The sequence below is a fragment of the Lates calcarifer genome, linkage group LG16_LG22 (genome assembly GCF_001640805.2).
Source record: "Lates calcarifer isolate ASB-BC8 linkage group LG16_LG22, TLL_Latcal_v3, whole genome shotgun sequence".
NCBI lineage: Eukaryota > Metazoa > Chordata > Actinopteri > Centropomidae > Lates > Lates calcarifer.
The window spans coordinates 12,174,935-12,191,962 of NC_066848.1; the positions used below are offsets into that span (position 1 = coordinate 12,174,935).

Sequence of the window (17,028 nt, forward strand, 5' to 3'; positions counted from 1 at the left end):
GCTTCTGTGGCAGCTGCATATCTTCCCCCACAGAGTAAATCTGAGCTCCAAAGCTCCAATTATGAATTGTAATTATACTGCTATCACTCCAGAGGTTGTCATTATATCCATAATTGATGCTTTGTTGTGGGCATTATGGAATTATTCAGCTCCCACCCCAGGTCAGAGGCCTCATCAATTGATAATGTCAGTACCATTGCTCCCCACATGATGGTGCAGTTTAACAGAGGCGCTTTCAGTACAGTGTAGCAGCTGCAACTCAGCGAAAGGGAGAAGACTATCCAGATGACGTCATGCTGTAAAGCCCCAACAAAAGAGTGCTCACAAGCTGTGGCTTTAGTACAGAAACTGTGCGCTTTGTTAGGCGGCGAGCTTTTCCTCGAGAGGATGGAGAGAAGGCACAGGGAGTAGAGACAACGCCATTACGGGAGGAGGACTAGACAGGAAGTTAGAGAAAATGCACGGGCTCCAGCACAGACAAAAAGCAGTACACATTGTAACTACACAGCATTTCAGTAAACAACTAAAATAGGTTACTCCAGCGATATTCTTTCTCTCCTCTGACTGTCACACTCTCCGCCAACATCAGAAGAGACGTGTGCAACATTTGTTGCCACAATCTTTTTTTGTTTCTTCTTTTCTCTTTTCTTTCCTCCGCATCCCCTGACAACTGTCTGCTGTTGTCTGGCAGAGTTACACAAGGCGTTTAGACAAAATGGCAGTATTCTCTGTCATACTCCAATGTACAGTATGTATGCAGAGGAAGTTACTGGAAGAACCAATCCATGAGTCTTCATATTATTATCAGGCAGAGGTTACTGCGTCGTTTGATGCACATGTGTGGATTGGTGGAACTAATCAACATGCTTTGTTGCAGCTGCACTCTTCAGCTGAATCTGCATTTCTGCCTGGCTACAAGCAGCTTTCTCCAGACGGGAATACATTAACCCAAAACAACCTGGTCATCACTTGCCTACCTGGCATGGTCAAAATACTCTTTATTCTGGTTCCGGTAGAAGACAGAGAAACGCAGCATCCGGCCGGCGATGACCTCTGCCTTCTCCAGCAGCTGGTTTAGATGCACTGTGGAATAATCTGCAAAAAGGCACAACACAAATCATTGTCAAAGTGAATATGCTGTCATCAGCAAGATCGGAAATTTACAAACGTCATAAGTAGACATTAAATGTTTTAATTATAAAAGAATATGGGTGACTATGTGCCTAATGTGAATTGTGTGCACTCAAGGATCCTGAGACTTGTCCCTCCCTAACTTCTCCATATTCATAGGTTGAAATGACTCAGCATTTAGACCAAAAACATTTTCAGTCAGGCCTGAAATATAATCTGCTTTCACTCACCACCATGTAAGCAGCTCTGCCAAACGGGTGTGGAGTTTATCCAAAGCATATTTACAAAAAATCATAATGATGCAGGCATTTTCCCCCCATCCCAATTTTGCCACAAGCATTTGAACACACCAATAAGGCAGATTTGGGTAAAAGAGGAAAATTCCCTGCTCTCTCATGCAACAATAAAGCTGAATTGAATGAAAATGAAAGAGGACATTCTGTTTATTTTTGGGAGATTATTACTTTAATGTCAAGTAGCTTTTAAGTTTGTGTGTGTTGAAGAAAAAGTCATTTAGCAGTCTGGCTGTCAAAACACACGGTCTGCTTTTCTTAATGGTTATAGAAGGTCTTGGCAGCATTTTTGAGCATTCTCCTTAATCAGTTTCTATTGCAACTCCGTCACACACACACACACACACACACACAACAACACTTTTAGTCATGGCTTCAGCGATGGCAACATCTATTGGTAAACCACTTTGGTCTAGATAGAAATATCTCAACAACCTTTCGATGGATTGCCACGAAATCTGATATAAATATGCAATTGAGACAATCCTGATGATTGTTCAGTTCTTTGGTTTATGTTAAACTGAAGAAATTCCTATAAGCTTCAACTGTACTTTGTGTTAAGCACTAATAAGCAAATGTTAGCATGCTAACACTCTAAAATTAATATGGTGCATATTATACCTGCTTAACATTAGCATGTTAGTATTGTCATTGTGAGCATGTTAGCCTGCTGACATTAGCATTTAGCTCAACATGCAACAAAAGTCCCAAGTTGTAGAGAGAGACGTTGTGATTATGTGGGGTGTGTGTATGTGTGTGTCTTAGACAGACAACAAGCCTCCCCACCTTCTCTGATCTGCCCTCTAGTCTCCATACCATCATCTCCACCCCCTCCCCTCCCCCACTCTAAGCCTCTAGCCTGCAACGTTGAACTTGGTGACCTCTGCACCAGAAGATATACAGCACAGCTCCCCTCCTTCCTTTAATCCTTCTCTTTCCTCACCATCCCCTCCTCCATCTCTCCATCCATCTTTCCCTCCACTCAGAATGAATTAGCCTCCCTTTAATATTCACCCTCATATTGCATTGTGCTCCGTCATGTGCTCCATTGTGTCCCTATCTCTTAACACCCTCCGCTTTTGTCCTCTTTGGCTCAGGTGGTCGCTGCCAAAATCAAAGGGTGATGTCACACATGCTGAAAATGTACGTACTCACCAGCAGTGCAGAACTCGATGATCTCGCTCCACTCGGAGACGGCGTAGTCCCCGTCGGTCTGTTTTGATGCGGTCTGGACGGCCACGGTGTACTCGGTGCGTGGGCTCAGGAACCAGTGGCCCCGAACCGTCATGGGCAAGGGCACTGCCTTCGCCACCAGCTTGGTAGGAACATCCTGAGGGGAAGGAGGGAGTGCAGGAGGAAAAGAGGGAAGGAAAAAGGAGGTGAATGATGACAGGAAGGAATGAATCAGAGAGAAATACTCCATTTATGGCTTTCTTTCAGCCACATACAGGGATTTGCAGACACACATTTCATATAAGGGGCAGACTGTAGTTTATACTTGTACTTTTGTTTATGTACACTGTACACTATTTTGTACACTATTCACCACCCCCCTCCAAGTCTCAGTGGACCTTAGCAGCTCATTGATTGGACCAGGAGCCCCTGCCTAGCAACAGTGTCAGCCCATTAATCCACCAACACTGTTGCTGCACACCAAAATCAAAATACTAGTATGGGGTCACCTGCTATAACAGAGTAGAAAGAGTCAAGTCAAATTTTATTTATTTAGCCCAATAACCACAAATCATGATCTGCCTCCAGGGGCTTCACAGTCTGTACAGCATATGACACCCTCTGTCCTTAGACCCCTGGAATCGGGCAAAGAAAAACCCTTTAACGGGAAAAAAATGGAAGGAATCTCAGGAGAAGCAACAGAGGAGAGATCCCTCTTCCAGGACAGACAGAAACACAATAGATGTTGTGTGTACAGAATAGAGCAACAAAGTAGATTTAGAGTATGAACAATCAGGATGGCACCTCATAGACTGTAAGCATTAATGAAGAATATGATCTGGGAGGACGTCAAGCAACAGGTGCCAACAACAGACAGGGCCTGAGCTGCACATCCTCCACTCCATCATGAAGACAGAGGACAGGCTACACAAACATACAGAGAGGGAGAAAGAATATGCCACAGCCTGGATGCTCATATGCTTGAAGGAATAAACAAATAGAGCCTTAGAGAGATGCAGTGGTTATCAGAAAGGGAAAATATTTTACTATACAGCAACCTGTAAGTGACTACTGGAGGAAAGGATGGAGAGACATAACGGGAATCTGTAAGATTACCAAACCAGATCACTGCCTATCCACTGCAGGAGCTGCCGTTTTCCTGCTGCTGCAGCTGCTGCTGCTGCTGGTGCAATTACTCTCAGGCAGAGAGGGCTGTGTGAGTGATGTTAGCCTATTAGAGCTCGGAGCAACAGCTCGCTGTGAAGTCTTTGAACAAAACCACCTTGAAATTAGTCTTTTTGCCTCAAGCATGAAAAGAAAGGTTGTCTTGAGGTAAAGCATGGTGTATCTAATCTTTCAGCCTCAAATCAGTCATTGTAGAATTCAAACATCAAAGATGATCATATATAGCTGATGTTTATATTACTTATATTTCAGAATGGTTATGGCCAAGTGGCCTGAAGTGGAGAATGTATATTGAAAAAAAGACACCCAGTCTTTGAATAAGAAACCTGGTTTCCATTACTTATAAATGCACATTACTTTCAAACACTTAATATACTGTAATGTCATTTCTTGCCAAAATGTTATATGATTATGTTGTTTGTATTTATTGTCATAATAATATTCTTTTGCTGCCCTTTTATCCACGTATCAGCTGAAGAAGAGATTTTAATCTCAAGGATATTTTTACTTGCTTAAATACAGGAAAGAAGAAAATGTTTTAGGACTGAATGATCACTGAGAGAATTATTCATATAGTTTATAATTTGGTAAAGGATACTTTAAGATTACCTTGATTTATACTAGCACATTGCCCAGTTTGTGCTCTCAAGGCTCAAAGAGATTTTTCAATTTTCTCACATACTGAACCGCATAATTACAAAAACCTCTTATTCTTTGCACATTCCTTCCTTTTTATGAACTGCAGCAAATTCCTCTCAGTGAGCCTTCAGTGAGAGACCTCTTGCTGAGTCACCTCTCTGTAGTGTGAGGCGTTTATCTGCACTGATTCGAATGTTACCTTGTGCTTGAACTTGTTTGAGTTTTTATTCTCCTTTTTGTTCAGGTCAATGAAGTAGTGTGTGATGCGCTCCTTGCTGCGCGGCTCCATGTCCCAGCAAATCTTGAAGGAGTCACAGGTGATGTTACTGATCTTGATGTTCTGAGGAACAGGCAGCTCCTCCATCTCAGAGATGCTGCCGTCCTGGGATTTACTCCCTGTGTAGTTGAAAAAAAAACAACAAGAAATGTTGATATAGTGGCTTACATCAATGATAAATAGAGCAACAATATTTATGAAAATGAAACTATATATTCTTTAGGAGCTGAGATCAGTGTTCTGGCCGCTAAAGCTTGCTTAAATTTGATACAATATCAGTTTTGAATCTTAAATCTCCTCGTAATGACTTAAACATTATAAGGCATTGATTAGTGATCGTAAATCACATTTTTATTTTAAATTTTTTTTATCTGTGAAACTTGAGACCTCATCAAGTCTAATATACACCTTTAAAAGCTGTATCTAATGCCCAGCTTATATTCAGTCCTTAGAATTTTCTTCTTTGTTCTCCTCTCTCTCTCACTGACTGTAAACCCTCCATACTACTATAGTTTCTCAGTAATTATTCCACAGACAGCACTCGCAGTAGCATATATCCACTATGGCACACATGCACAATGCACTGCCTGTGTCACCGACTACCATATATGTTGCCATGGAAACACATCAGTCCCTCAACACATATATACACCTATCTGCTTCCCGGAACATACGAGACATTAAATATTTCAAACGCTGCTGATTGAATCTCCTCTCCTCTCGGCAGAGATGGATTCATTTATAATCAGCAGGGAGGGAGGAAAAAAAGCTCAGCTACCTCACTGCTGGGCAATACACAAGCCTGTAACAATAACAGTTAAAATACTGGTGAATGTCACAGAACTTCAGCTGTTTATTTAAGCTGGGCACACTTGGAAATGTTCAATTTCACAGTTTTTTTGTCATGTCGAGCCCTTTTGGCCTGGCTAGAGAGGCCTATTGCGACATTGTTTTCCCCCATCCATTAGTCAGGTCCCTGTAAGTGACACAACATGTAGCAAAGGAGTACAACCCAAAGTGCACACTGAGGCCAGTGAAAATGTCAATGGTTGAATGAGAGCTTTGTAGTATTAGGATGAATATAGACTTTGCGTCACACTCGGGAGACGCCCACTTGGCATGGAAACAATGTGTTTTCTGTGCACGCTCTGCGGTCTAAACACAAGAGCAAGTAAAATGTAGTAAAAAGTAAAATGCGGAATTTGGAAGTAACGTGCAACGCAACTTATCTCTATAGAGAGGAAACAATGGCAGAGGCAGCAGAGCATGGAACGTCCATCTCCGCTCATGAGCTGAGAGAGAGGGCGAGATAAAAGAGTCACCCCATAATTGGGCTCTGTGGACTCTCCTGTTTGGCCTTCACACAGCTCTCCAACAGTGGAGTATTTGTAGATGGATTCATTTCTGAAAATAGTCAAAAAGAAGGTAATTCCTACTCCTGATGTGCATCTTGCCCTTCAGAATTGCCAAACAATTCTATCCTAATTTGGCTTTTTTTCAGATCATGACTTATGACTGTCTTAAAATAACATCCATAACAGACAAATGTATGGTCTTTACCACCAGACCACCCCACCCCCCCACCCCCTCGTCCTAATCACTAGTTCCTAATCACGACTAGCTGATTATCACAAATCATCTTTAACCTAAAAAGAAAGACCTCAAATTATTTCGGACAAAACTGTTGCTTATGACAAAGTGAATCTAAATACATGCTGTGCGCTTGTGGATTTAGTGTAGAAACATGACTTTTCAGTGAGCAGGTAAATCTTTGGGAAGAAAATGTTAGAAATCCTCACACTAGCATTAAGTACGTGTATTTAAACATAGGCATTACCATCTGGACTTAATGCACATGGCTTAAACTAGATTTTAGGGGCACTGGGGGAAGGGGATTCCTGGAGTATATAAACATATAAACAGATCAGATCCTCATCCTATAACTGCACTATGCCTGGTTCTCAGATGTCATGCTCCTACATGTCTCTGCTTTGATTTCCATATTTAAGGACCATCTTGTTATACTTCACGTTTGGGTCAGACTGAGAAGGTCAACGTGGGACATGACGGTGCAGCCCTCTGTCAGAAAATGCTCCACTAAGTCAGCACGGACCAGACAGTGATCTCAGCACTGTGACGTCCCACCTGAGACTTTCTGTGCTGCTGACCTCTAACAAAAACAAGAAAAGGACAAGGCATGTGCTCACTGACACCAGTGTCAGGGAAAGATAAAATATACCCAAGGGAAGTGAAATATTGCTGAGGATTTCTTTTGTAAATTTTCAAAAATGCTAAGTAATACAAGCCTAAAAGAACAGATAGTACAAGTTTATTCTAAATGTGGACATAACTGCATGTTTTGTGATTTTGTGCCAACTCATAAAATAAAAGCTTTCAAGTTACTCATTCCATCCCAAATCCTCATAACTTAGACTACCTGCAGGACATAACTATCAACATTAACCTAAGCCAAACACCAAAGATGAAAAACCTGCTCACTCAGTCACTGTGTTATGCCTGAAGCAGGGTAAGTTCCTTGTCCTCTGCTCCTCAGAATGTTAATGTCAACACCGATGTTTCCCTTCAAACACTCTGAAGAGAGACCCCATGCAGGTCTTTGCCCTCTCAGCTCCTTCTGAGGCTGCAATGCTGATTTAGCTCCTGTTCACTCTAATGCTCTCCTAATTAACCTGCAAATGGAAGCATTACACAAACACAGTAAGGCTTTCCAAATGCAGATATTGCCTACATAACACTGTTAAGGCTACTCAGTCAAGCTAAAACTGATGCTATCAGGGAAATGCTCTGGAGGCTACAGTTTACTGGGCAGAAAGCAAAAGATGTGCTCATTAGACAGACAGAGATCAGCATCCACCACTGTTTGTTCTGTATGTTTTTTAAAAAAGGCAAACAATATAAACGTATGAATTAAGCAGTATGCCAACATGCTAACAAACACATCATCAAAATGATAAAATAAACTTAACAACAGCTTGGCAGCACTGAATAGAAGTCTGAGTCATTGAATAATAATAATAATATATACCACGTAGCCTTCCCTGCAGGTAAACACACCAGCTTTGTGAGATCCAGTGGCTAAGCTCTACTCTGAATCCACTGGGACTTTGAGAGCACAGGATGAAAGATGGAGGAGCAGGATGAAGGTCAAGCATTAAGGGAGAGAGTAAAACCTTTTACAGTCTCACATGGGAGGCCTCAACCCTCAGTTTGACTTAAATTTATATGCTAGAATTGGAGCTTTGCTCTCGCTACTTTGTAATTGCACCTGGGTTGCAACTCTAGCCAGTATTCATTTTGTTGAGTCATAATTTTACCATGGAAGCCATTATAATGCAATGTGCTTCTGTTATTTTGCTATTCATTACACTGTATTATAATGCTGTGCATGAGGCAGAGGGTGGGGGATTTTTGCCTAATCATGATCAAGCAAAATAAGAGTCAGCTCTTGAGCCCCTGCTTAGGAGCTTAGGAACACAGATTACCATGCTATGCTGTACATAAGGTTCAAAATGACATATGTGTATATTCAGTTTAATATATAAGAGCATTGGATGTGTTCAAGCAAAGAGCCAAACTACAGGACACAGAAACATCTGCAAAGGCATTACATTTCAAAAGACGGACAGCCTACTCTGTTGAATCTGCTAAACCCTATCAAATGGACCTTATTGTGTATTGCCCTTTTACTCAGCGTGCAGTCAAATGCCAGTGTGGAATAGCAATAGATGCAGGAGGATCAATAAAAATCTTGTTAACATGCATACGCAGGGCCATCCTAATGGCTCTCTGTGGTAGGATTTGTTCCAGTCACACCTGGCTTGATGCTGTGAATTACTTGTTAGCACTCTTTACTGGTAAGAGCAAAGTGATTTTATTTCCATCCAGGCCATCTACATAATGTAAATGCACTCACCACAACAGTGGCAGTTGAGGATTAAAAAAAGTGTCCACCATGTGAGACTACAGTGCTACATTTGAAGGTCCATTCTTCTTCATTTTAAAATAAGTCAACTTTCATTCAAGATTAAGGTTGAAAGAAATCAATTTGCAGAGTATTGCTGGCAGGTGTATGATGGGAAAAAAGAATTGGCAGATGATTGTAGCACTGACTGTAAAGAGTGCACAAGTGGGCACTTAGAGACAGTCAGCCTCCTACTTTTTAAGTTTTAGTGTTAGGTCTAAAATTGAACTGTAGACATGAGCAGTGCAACAGACACTTGCAAGGCATTGATGTTCACAGGCTTTTGAAAATCACGCCTTTGTTCCTCTCAGTGCACAGGCTAGACTGAGACAGAGATCATGCTGGGAGTGAGAGAACCTGCCAATGGAAAAGCATCTTTCTCTCTGAGCAAGATAAACAATGCCCTGTTCATCGGGGTTACACATTCTGTGCTCCACCTTTTACAAAGCAGTAAGCTCCTGAATAGTAAAAAAAGACCTAATAAAGATGCTTTAATAACACAAAATTCAACAGAGAAGAGGGCTCGGGTTCAGAACTGACCCATTCCTATTCTTACAAATTAATTAAATAGAGGATCCTTAGGGAGGATCTGTTTTTCTAAACTCATAGAAAACCAGAATGAGTCATCAGTTCTCATTTGCATAGACTCTGAATTCCTGAACAACAGGCTGCTCTAAAATCCTTCAACTTTTTTGCAGTACAAGTCTTTATTTCTCCGTAGGACTTTATGTACCAATAGTCAGGCACTGAAAAAAACATACAAAAGGAAAATTTGCCTGAATGTTGGAAGCAATCAATCGTAAATAACAGAAACTATTTAATACCATTAAGTCAATTCCAAGTGAATTTATTATGCAGCTGATAAGTGGCTGTATAAAATGTACCTGTACCTCTTGCCAGCACAGTCATAGCACACAACTGCTCACGCTGAATATTCACCAAACTAAAATGCCAGCTTACTCAGATAATGCTGTATGTCATAAGGCCGGCCTGCTGTTGCACCATGTTGGAGCATATTGGATAAGCTCTACTCAATCCATTAAGTAACAGTTATCACCGAAGTTACCATTCTATACGAGACTTAGAGAATAAGAGACTAAGAGCCATGCTAGCAGGTCTACGAGGCTGTTCTTAGGCACAGTGCTGCTTTAAGCTAAGTGCATACTAAAATATTCACAATGACAATACTGATAGCTGATGTTTAGCAAGTAGTTCACCATCTTAGCATAGCATGTTAGCATGCTAACATTGGCTCATGGCTAGGTCTGATGGCAAAGTCATTCATTTTACAGGTACTTGGTCCTAAACAAAAGCTTTGGAAAAAGAAAAAATGACCTGATGATAGAGTTACATGAAAAGTGTAGGGATTTCAAGATTTGTGACAATTCATCCTCAGGGCAACATGGACATCTTTACTAAATTTTATGGCAATTCATCTAATTGTAGTCGAGACATTTCACAAAAAAACTCATGGTGGTGCCAGGGGAAAAATCAGGAGATCGCTAAAAAACTTCTATATAAAATTTCATGGTAATCCATTCAATAGTTGTTGAGATATTTCAGTCAGGACCAAAGTGATGGACTGACCGTCACACCAACATTGCCAACCATAGAGGAACTTTGGTCACGTGGCTAAAAAAAATCTTGTCACAAGGTCTGAAATGAAGCATGTTTTTACAGTGAAATTAAAAAATAAGGGCCCCAGCATAATTGTTTCTCACACTGCCCATTTAATCTTACAAAACTTCTTTTCATGGTGTGTCTCAGCTTCACTGTGGCTTTGCAAGGATTGAAAAGTAAGCCTTTTGTTTAGATGTTGTGGCACTGCGTTTGAAGAAACAATGCCATCGTCGATTAATAGCTGGCAGACTCAACACTGTGGGGGCTTTTCTTCAATTTGACACAGTTACTTGGTGATGTTATGCCACCTTTAGCAGAATGTTTTTTTCTTCATCTATCTATCTATCTATCTGGACAGAAACACGCGCTGCCAGACTGAGGTTGGCACAGCTGGAGCAGCAGTATTTTGGGCAGTGAGGAGGGGGGTGACAGTGCAGACACAGTACTTGGTTGCATAAATGGCACTCATCCATCAAGACACCTAATTATGTCAGCAGCCACAGCACAATGGTCTTGCGAGATATGTAGTGTGCATTTCATTACCCCCTGTAAGCACGGGTTAACTGTGGATATAAAATCAAAATGGTGGTCAAAATCAGCCTTGAAGAGGTTGGTGACAAATCTGTTTCCAGTACAACATAATGGAAGTGGGTCCCCTCTGTCCCTGACCTCCGCACACCCGCAGCAGAGACTTCTTATTCATAAGTGCAGATTCTGTATTTTTCCCACCACTCAACACTCTAAGCAAAACATTCCCTACCCCCCTACTTATTCATATTACAACCCCATCACTAAACTGTACCATTAAGGCTTTAACACCCCCTCTAACAGAGGGTACACACAGAAACAACTTGTATCCCACTATTTCTTTTGTGCATTGAATTGCTCAAACAGTCCTTAGTGTGTGTGAGAGAGAGAGCTCTTTCCCACAGACTTCTGAAGCTGCATGCATTTCCATTTGCTGGGTCAGCATAGGCACATAAGCCACTCATGCTGGCAATTAAATATTAATGGATTTGGGAGATAAATTTAGAAAGCTATGTGAAACTGAAATGAATATGGTCCTTGGAAGAATGTATGATCAGATAAAACAAAACAGTCCATTTCCAAGAAAGCTAAAAGTGGGCTATGCAGTCTTCTACATGGGGTGTGGCAGAGAGAGTGAACTGTACAGTATTTCTTGGAGGTCATCTTAATTGAGAAACTTCTACATCAAAATCAAGGGGGTGGTCAAAATAACAGGAACACTAATATAGTCCAAACACTACAAACCATTCCCAAAAGAATTTAACATCATCAAGATTCACTTATTGTTTTCTGAGGGAGTACTCTACCGGACTGCAATTTTCATTTATAATGTACAAGTATGTTGGTAGGTCCATTGTGTGTCTGTCAAAACCAAATCTTAAGAGATCAGAATGAGTTGAGCAGATCACCTGCATGCTGCAAATACTACACATCAACCACCCCTTATCATGAAACTCAACTATGCTGTCGACATTAGTGAGTGAAGTTTTGCATATGTAAGAGGCAATGTGGGCAGATTATAATGGCACTGGCATGCATTGTCCAGCAGTGATACTTAAACTGGTACATGAGTGCTTCATGTAAACCAGTTATAGTATATGAACTACTATATCTGAACTAACATTTCTACAAACTAAAATTCGACAATCACGAATTGTTCTACCAAATCAGCACAGAAGGTAAGACATTGTGACTGTGTTGCTCCATAAACACAGAGCATGTGGGTGTCTCAAAGACACAGAGACACTGCTGTTTACACTGGCTAATCTACTTGACAAATAGGAAAGTGGTTGTTATGCTGAAAAGACCAGACCCAAAAAAAAAAAAAAAAAAAAAAAAAAGCTCCCCAATTAACCTGCAGAATGGGAAGCACAACGCTGGCACAAGGGTCCATTAGAAAAGTCCAGCCCCAGCCTATATACCATTATTAAAATTACAGCTTTAGAATCAGGCCAGCAAAGCACTAAGAGGATATAAACTGCATCCTGCTGCATTACATTATGAGGAGCAGCTCTGGCAGATGAAAAAATGAGGCTGTGTGGGTACAATGACTGCACTGTGATCAGATGCTGGGGGTCATTTGAAGGCTTAGTGAAGACACACCATTGACTCCAATGTGCGACCTAACTGGCAAATCCAAAAACAGATAATGAAAATCTGGCAATGGCCAAGAAAAAACATCTCCATTAAAATTAATTCAACTGTGAAAAGGTGGGATCTAATTTCATTCATTTCACTGGATGTGAATTAATCTACAATCTTAATTAAAATTGGATCTCTGTGACCATGAGTCTTAACTCAGATGTGGAATCAATGGTTTGTAATTGCACTGATGGGTGTGTAGGGCCGCACCGCCTGTGCACACACACATGTGGGTGCAGCCATGTTTGAGCCTCATTCTCTCCTGATGATGACTTGCTTTTTTCCTCCTCACCGTTATAACCGCATCAGGGTTAAGCATGCTCATGTAAAAACTACTTATCCATTTTGATATTGCAAAACTGGCTAATAGGTCGCTTTTCATCTGCAATCAAATTCATATCAACTCTTCATTTGATGGTAAATGTCCAGAAAACTTTTGAATTTTGAGGAGTCAGCCACAGACTATCCAGCACAGATGCAGGTGGATGACTTGATGAATTAAAAATTTAAACACAGGGGGTGAGCTTTTGTGAGTTGAAGCTGGGATATAAGATTAAAGACTGAGTCAGTTGTTAGCAGAAAAATTTACAGTCTGCCATGCACAATGTGCAAATAAAATGATTATGGCAGCTCCCTTAGAAAAAGACAAGAAGCAGCTGTTATAGGCGGGGTGGCTGCCGGCCTCTGTCCATGTCTGTGGTGCTGAAATAAAGACACTCATCACTTAACATTGTATTCTCGCCTGTGCATGTTCAGTTTGCTGGAATAAATCTTTCTTCTAAGCAGAGACCCCTCTCTTGTGAATGAACAAAACCTCGTTGCCACTGTAAAGACACTCAGCTATTCCACACACGCACTAAGCGCACCATCCATCCAAGGAACCGGCGGAGCGACCAGCCCCTATTCCCTTCAAACGCACAATAAGGGTACAGCATGCAGCTAAAACCAATGACAAACAGTCTGCACGCGTTGCAGCGACTCTGGAAATGAAAATAGGGCCTAATGCACCGGTATTATACCCGAAATGTCACAACACCCCAGTGAAAATCCGACAAACCTCTCCTTACCATCTCGTTCGCATAATTGTATGGCATCTAGGCTCAGGTCCTTGATCATCCCCTCGCAGGGACTTAACGGACTGGTGATGTTGTGCGCCAAGCCGGGTACCTCCATCTCTGCAGAAGAGCCTGGATGATGCTACTGGTGAATCGCTCGTTAAATATCGTCCACGGGACTCGCGCAACCACGGGCTTTTCGGTCCCCGATCGTCAAAGGAAGGAGAAAAGAAAGAGAAAGAGAGACGGGTTTCCAGTCAGCTCACCCCCCTCCTCGCTCGTTCCGTCGCTCACAGCTCTCCTCTCCGTCTCCTGGGTGGTGCGGCTAGTGGCGCGTCAGCGGAATCGTCACGGGCACGAACAACACAAGCCGCCGGTTCGGGTTTGCGGAGTGAAACATAGCAGCTTCTGCGGAAACGCACTTAAGTGTGTAAACCTCCGTCAAAGACGCCAGTCTGCGCGTTTATCTTATTTCATGCGCTCCTTGTGCATGCAGCGCGTTTGTGCCTTCAGAGCCACAAGTGTGTGCGCGCGCGAGCGTGTGTGTCTGTGTGTCCTGCCGCGGGACAGTTGAACATGAATAGTTCAGCGGATTAGTGCAGAGACGTTCCGCAAATTCAATGGCTTCTTATGTAACCAGATTAGCCCGGTGTTCCCCTCCGGTTCAAGTCTCCATGTAGACCGTCCACACACACCTATTTCTTTCCCATTTCACGTTCAACGTCATCCCAACAAGGGTCTCTCTCATGTCCTTATTTGGTGAGGTGTAGCCCTCTCTCGCAGGAGCGCAGGTGCAAGTGGACCACACAATAATGAGCTGGGGGGATGACTCTGACATACTGCGCGACATAATGAATGATCAGCTTTGCCTCTGCTTTTCTGCCTAATAGACGATCCTTCTTGTGTTGTAGACATAATGGGACATAATAAAATGGAAAGCCATGTCAGCTCAAAGCCGGAAAACCATACTTTAAGCTAGGGTGTGTGTGTGTGTGTGTGTGTGTGTGTGTGTGTGTGTGTTTGTAATTATCTCCCTTAGACTACTACACCCTCTTTATCAGTGGCCCACAGAGGCAGGATTGCCAAGGCATAAAAGGTCAAGTGCATGTGTAAACTGTGGCTAAACACACACTGAAGGCTGCAGGCGCCTCTTCTAACACTACTGGGCCATGCAGGCGTATGTTCTGATCATCATGGAGTCATTTTCATTTTTATATTTCCTAAAGCAGTCTAGTCTCCCCTTCATACTCCATGAGGGAGCATCAGAGTGAGGCGGTGTCACTTTCTATTTGTTTTTGTCTCTCTCAGTGTTATACAAGGCGCCCTGAGGAGAGGCGACAGAGTGTTTATCTATTCAGCGGACAACGGATTCTGCAGCTGCGCCTGTGGGACCCCTGAGTCATGCTGTCCAATACAGCAGAGGGGTGGGGGGACTGGCACACTAGTCTACCCTGGATCACGAATTATAGTAGGAAAGCCACCCTAAATCGTCTCTGTATAAGACACACTGACACAGCATCATCATCACCAATCACCTATCCAGTCTGGAACAAAGAAAGAGGGAGAACAAGTACAACAGAATAACAAATCTAATTGCAATTCCTCATGTATGAGATACAGTAAACTATAGGCTAGTTGGTGAGCATTTCCATGCACATCGCAGGATTAGAAAATAGGGTTATGGCGGGCAGGGCGAATTAAACTCCTAATAAGCTCATAATCACTGTGGCATTCGGATTCGGTAGGAAACTTATTAGGCGCACCACTGAAGGCCTGAATATATTCCACGCTCAGATTTCACGACGGCAACACTGCATCTGGCTCAAATTTCCTGTCTGGGAAATACAACTCATTAAAAGTGAAGGTCAGCATGCTGATCACTCCCTGTGTCTGAGGAGAGGATGCTGCTAGATTCAGTATCAACAGATGAAATTATCTCCAAGTTATTTATAGGTATAGGAAAGTTATATGTAGCATTATGCTTTTATATGTTTACGATATGACTATGACTGATCCTGCAATCTAAAGAGCTTCATACAGATTAACACAGCATCTGTTTCCACTATAATTCCATAAACCAGTGAGTAAGCTCATCAAAAGTCCATGTACAGTGACTATAAACATAAACAAAAAGAACTAGAGCTCAGCTAATGATCCAAATATTAAAACAGCTCATTGTTATGTATGCCATCATCTATTTCTATTTGTCACCCTCCCCCTTCCCATTTCCCTGCTCGGCCTGCTGTGCTTATCTGACATGAGAGGAGGAGGAGAAGGAGGTGGTGGAGGATGAGGTTGACCGATTCTAGAGGGTTCCTTCTCATCCTACCTCCATCCATCCCCTTGCCATCCCTCTCTCCACCACCCGTGTCCCTCCAGCGAGAGTCATCCTGTGTTAGCGTCAGTGTTTCCAGTAAAGCTGCAGGAGGACAAGGGAAAGCGACACTGTGTCCCCATGTTACACACACACACACACACCAGCCAAGTTCATCCCCTCCTCCATTCTCCTCCTTCACCCACATCCTTCCTCTTTTTCTCCTCACCTCTCCTACCTTTTACTCTCTTCATTTCCATTGCTTCAACCTTCTCGTCACCTTTTCCTTTCTTTCTTTCCATCACTTCTCCTATGTTCTCTGTGCTGTGACTCCAGCTCTCTGAAGTGCATATTAATCTGCAGTGTGTCAGTGTGTTTGTGTGTGTGTACACTATATGTCACAGTGTGTCCTGTATTGGCAGTCCACTCTGATTTGCTCACTCTGCTGTGCTTAGAGCTCAGAGACCACGTGAACATGGTGACAGATGGAAAAATAGCAGGGAAAGCAGTGTGTTGAGAGTACAACAAACAGGCCAAATAGGTTTGAAAAATATATACAATGATGAAAAAAAAGAGGTGATCCAAATCCAAATATCTCTCTCATTATATTTACTCTCATCTCTACATCTTCCTCAGTCTCTCACACGCCCACATGCACACACCCTGCGGTCACTAGACATCACTTCTCATCCAAGAGGTCAGTTATGAGCCAGTATATGTATCGTAGGCCCCAATATTTTACATTAGCAGAAAACAATACCAAGTCTCCAGGGCGCAATGTGCAAGTATGTGTGTGTGTGTCACTGCGTACCACAAACACATTTGTCTGAAGGAAGCAAATGAAGCGTGTCATTGATTTGCAGTGTGGGCTGCAGTTTGATTGATAATGGCCATGTGTGTCTCTGAGTCTCCAAATGAAATCCCAGTTTATCTGAGCTTTTCAAGACTGAAACGCCTTCACTGTCCACTTTGTTGTTACAGCAAAATCTAATGATTAATGAAATTAATATTTAGCCAACATTCAGCAGCAAGCCACACGTTTTAATTAGGAGAGACTAATTAAAGCAGGGCTGACAGACTTATCAATAAAAAACAGTTTGACTGATAGAGCTTGCACAGCACAGAAGAAGGAATATCACTGATATCACTGATTTGCTCTGTTGCAGAAAGTTATATGACCTGTATTTATC

The 17,028-nt window shown here is 42.2% G+C and overlaps 2 protein-coding genes, 1 long non-coding RNA gene and 1 pseudogene across 6 annotated transcripts in view; 1 reads left to right on the forward strand and 3 right to left on the reverse strand.

Annotated features, from left to right (window-relative positions):
* LOC108897336 (protein FAM13A) overlaps positions 1–17,028 on the forward strand; it is a 77,732-nt gene that overhangs the window by 49,398 nt on the left and 11,306 nt on the right. The gene's annotated exons all lie outside the window — the stretch shown is intronic.
* The window catches only part of LOC108897271 (phytanoyl-CoA hydroxylase-interacting protein-like), a 72,887-nt pseudogene that overhangs the window by 27,305 nt on the left and 28,554 nt on the right, over positions 1–17,028 (reverse strand).
* The window catches only part of LOC108880653 (phytanoyl-CoA hydroxylase-interacting protein-like), a 52,858-nt gene that overhangs the window by 3,341 nt on the left and 32,489 nt on the right, over positions 1–17,028 (reverse strand). The window contains exons 1-4 of one of the 2 annotated variants that reach the window (XM_018672251.2): positions 13,537–14,313; positions 4,621–4,817; positions 2,580–2,754; positions 978–1,095 (exon numbers count right to left, since the gene is read on the reverse strand). In XM_018672251.2, the coding sequence (XP_018527767.1) occupies positions 978–1,095; positions 2,580–2,754; positions 4,621–4,817; positions 13,537–13,642 (596 nt within the window). In that variant the 5' untranslated portion in view covers positions 13,643–14,313. Of the gene's footprint in view, positions 1–977; positions 1,096–2,579; positions 2,755–4,620; positions 4,818–13,536; positions 14,314–17,028 lie in introns of those variants that run through there. The other variant, XM_051076900.1, reaches the window with a different exon arrangement.
* LOC127143433 (uncharacterized) overlaps positions 1–17,028 on the reverse strand; it is a 31,721-nt gene that overhangs the window by 3,341 nt on the left and 11,352 nt on the right. The gene's annotated exons all lie outside the window — the stretch shown is intronic.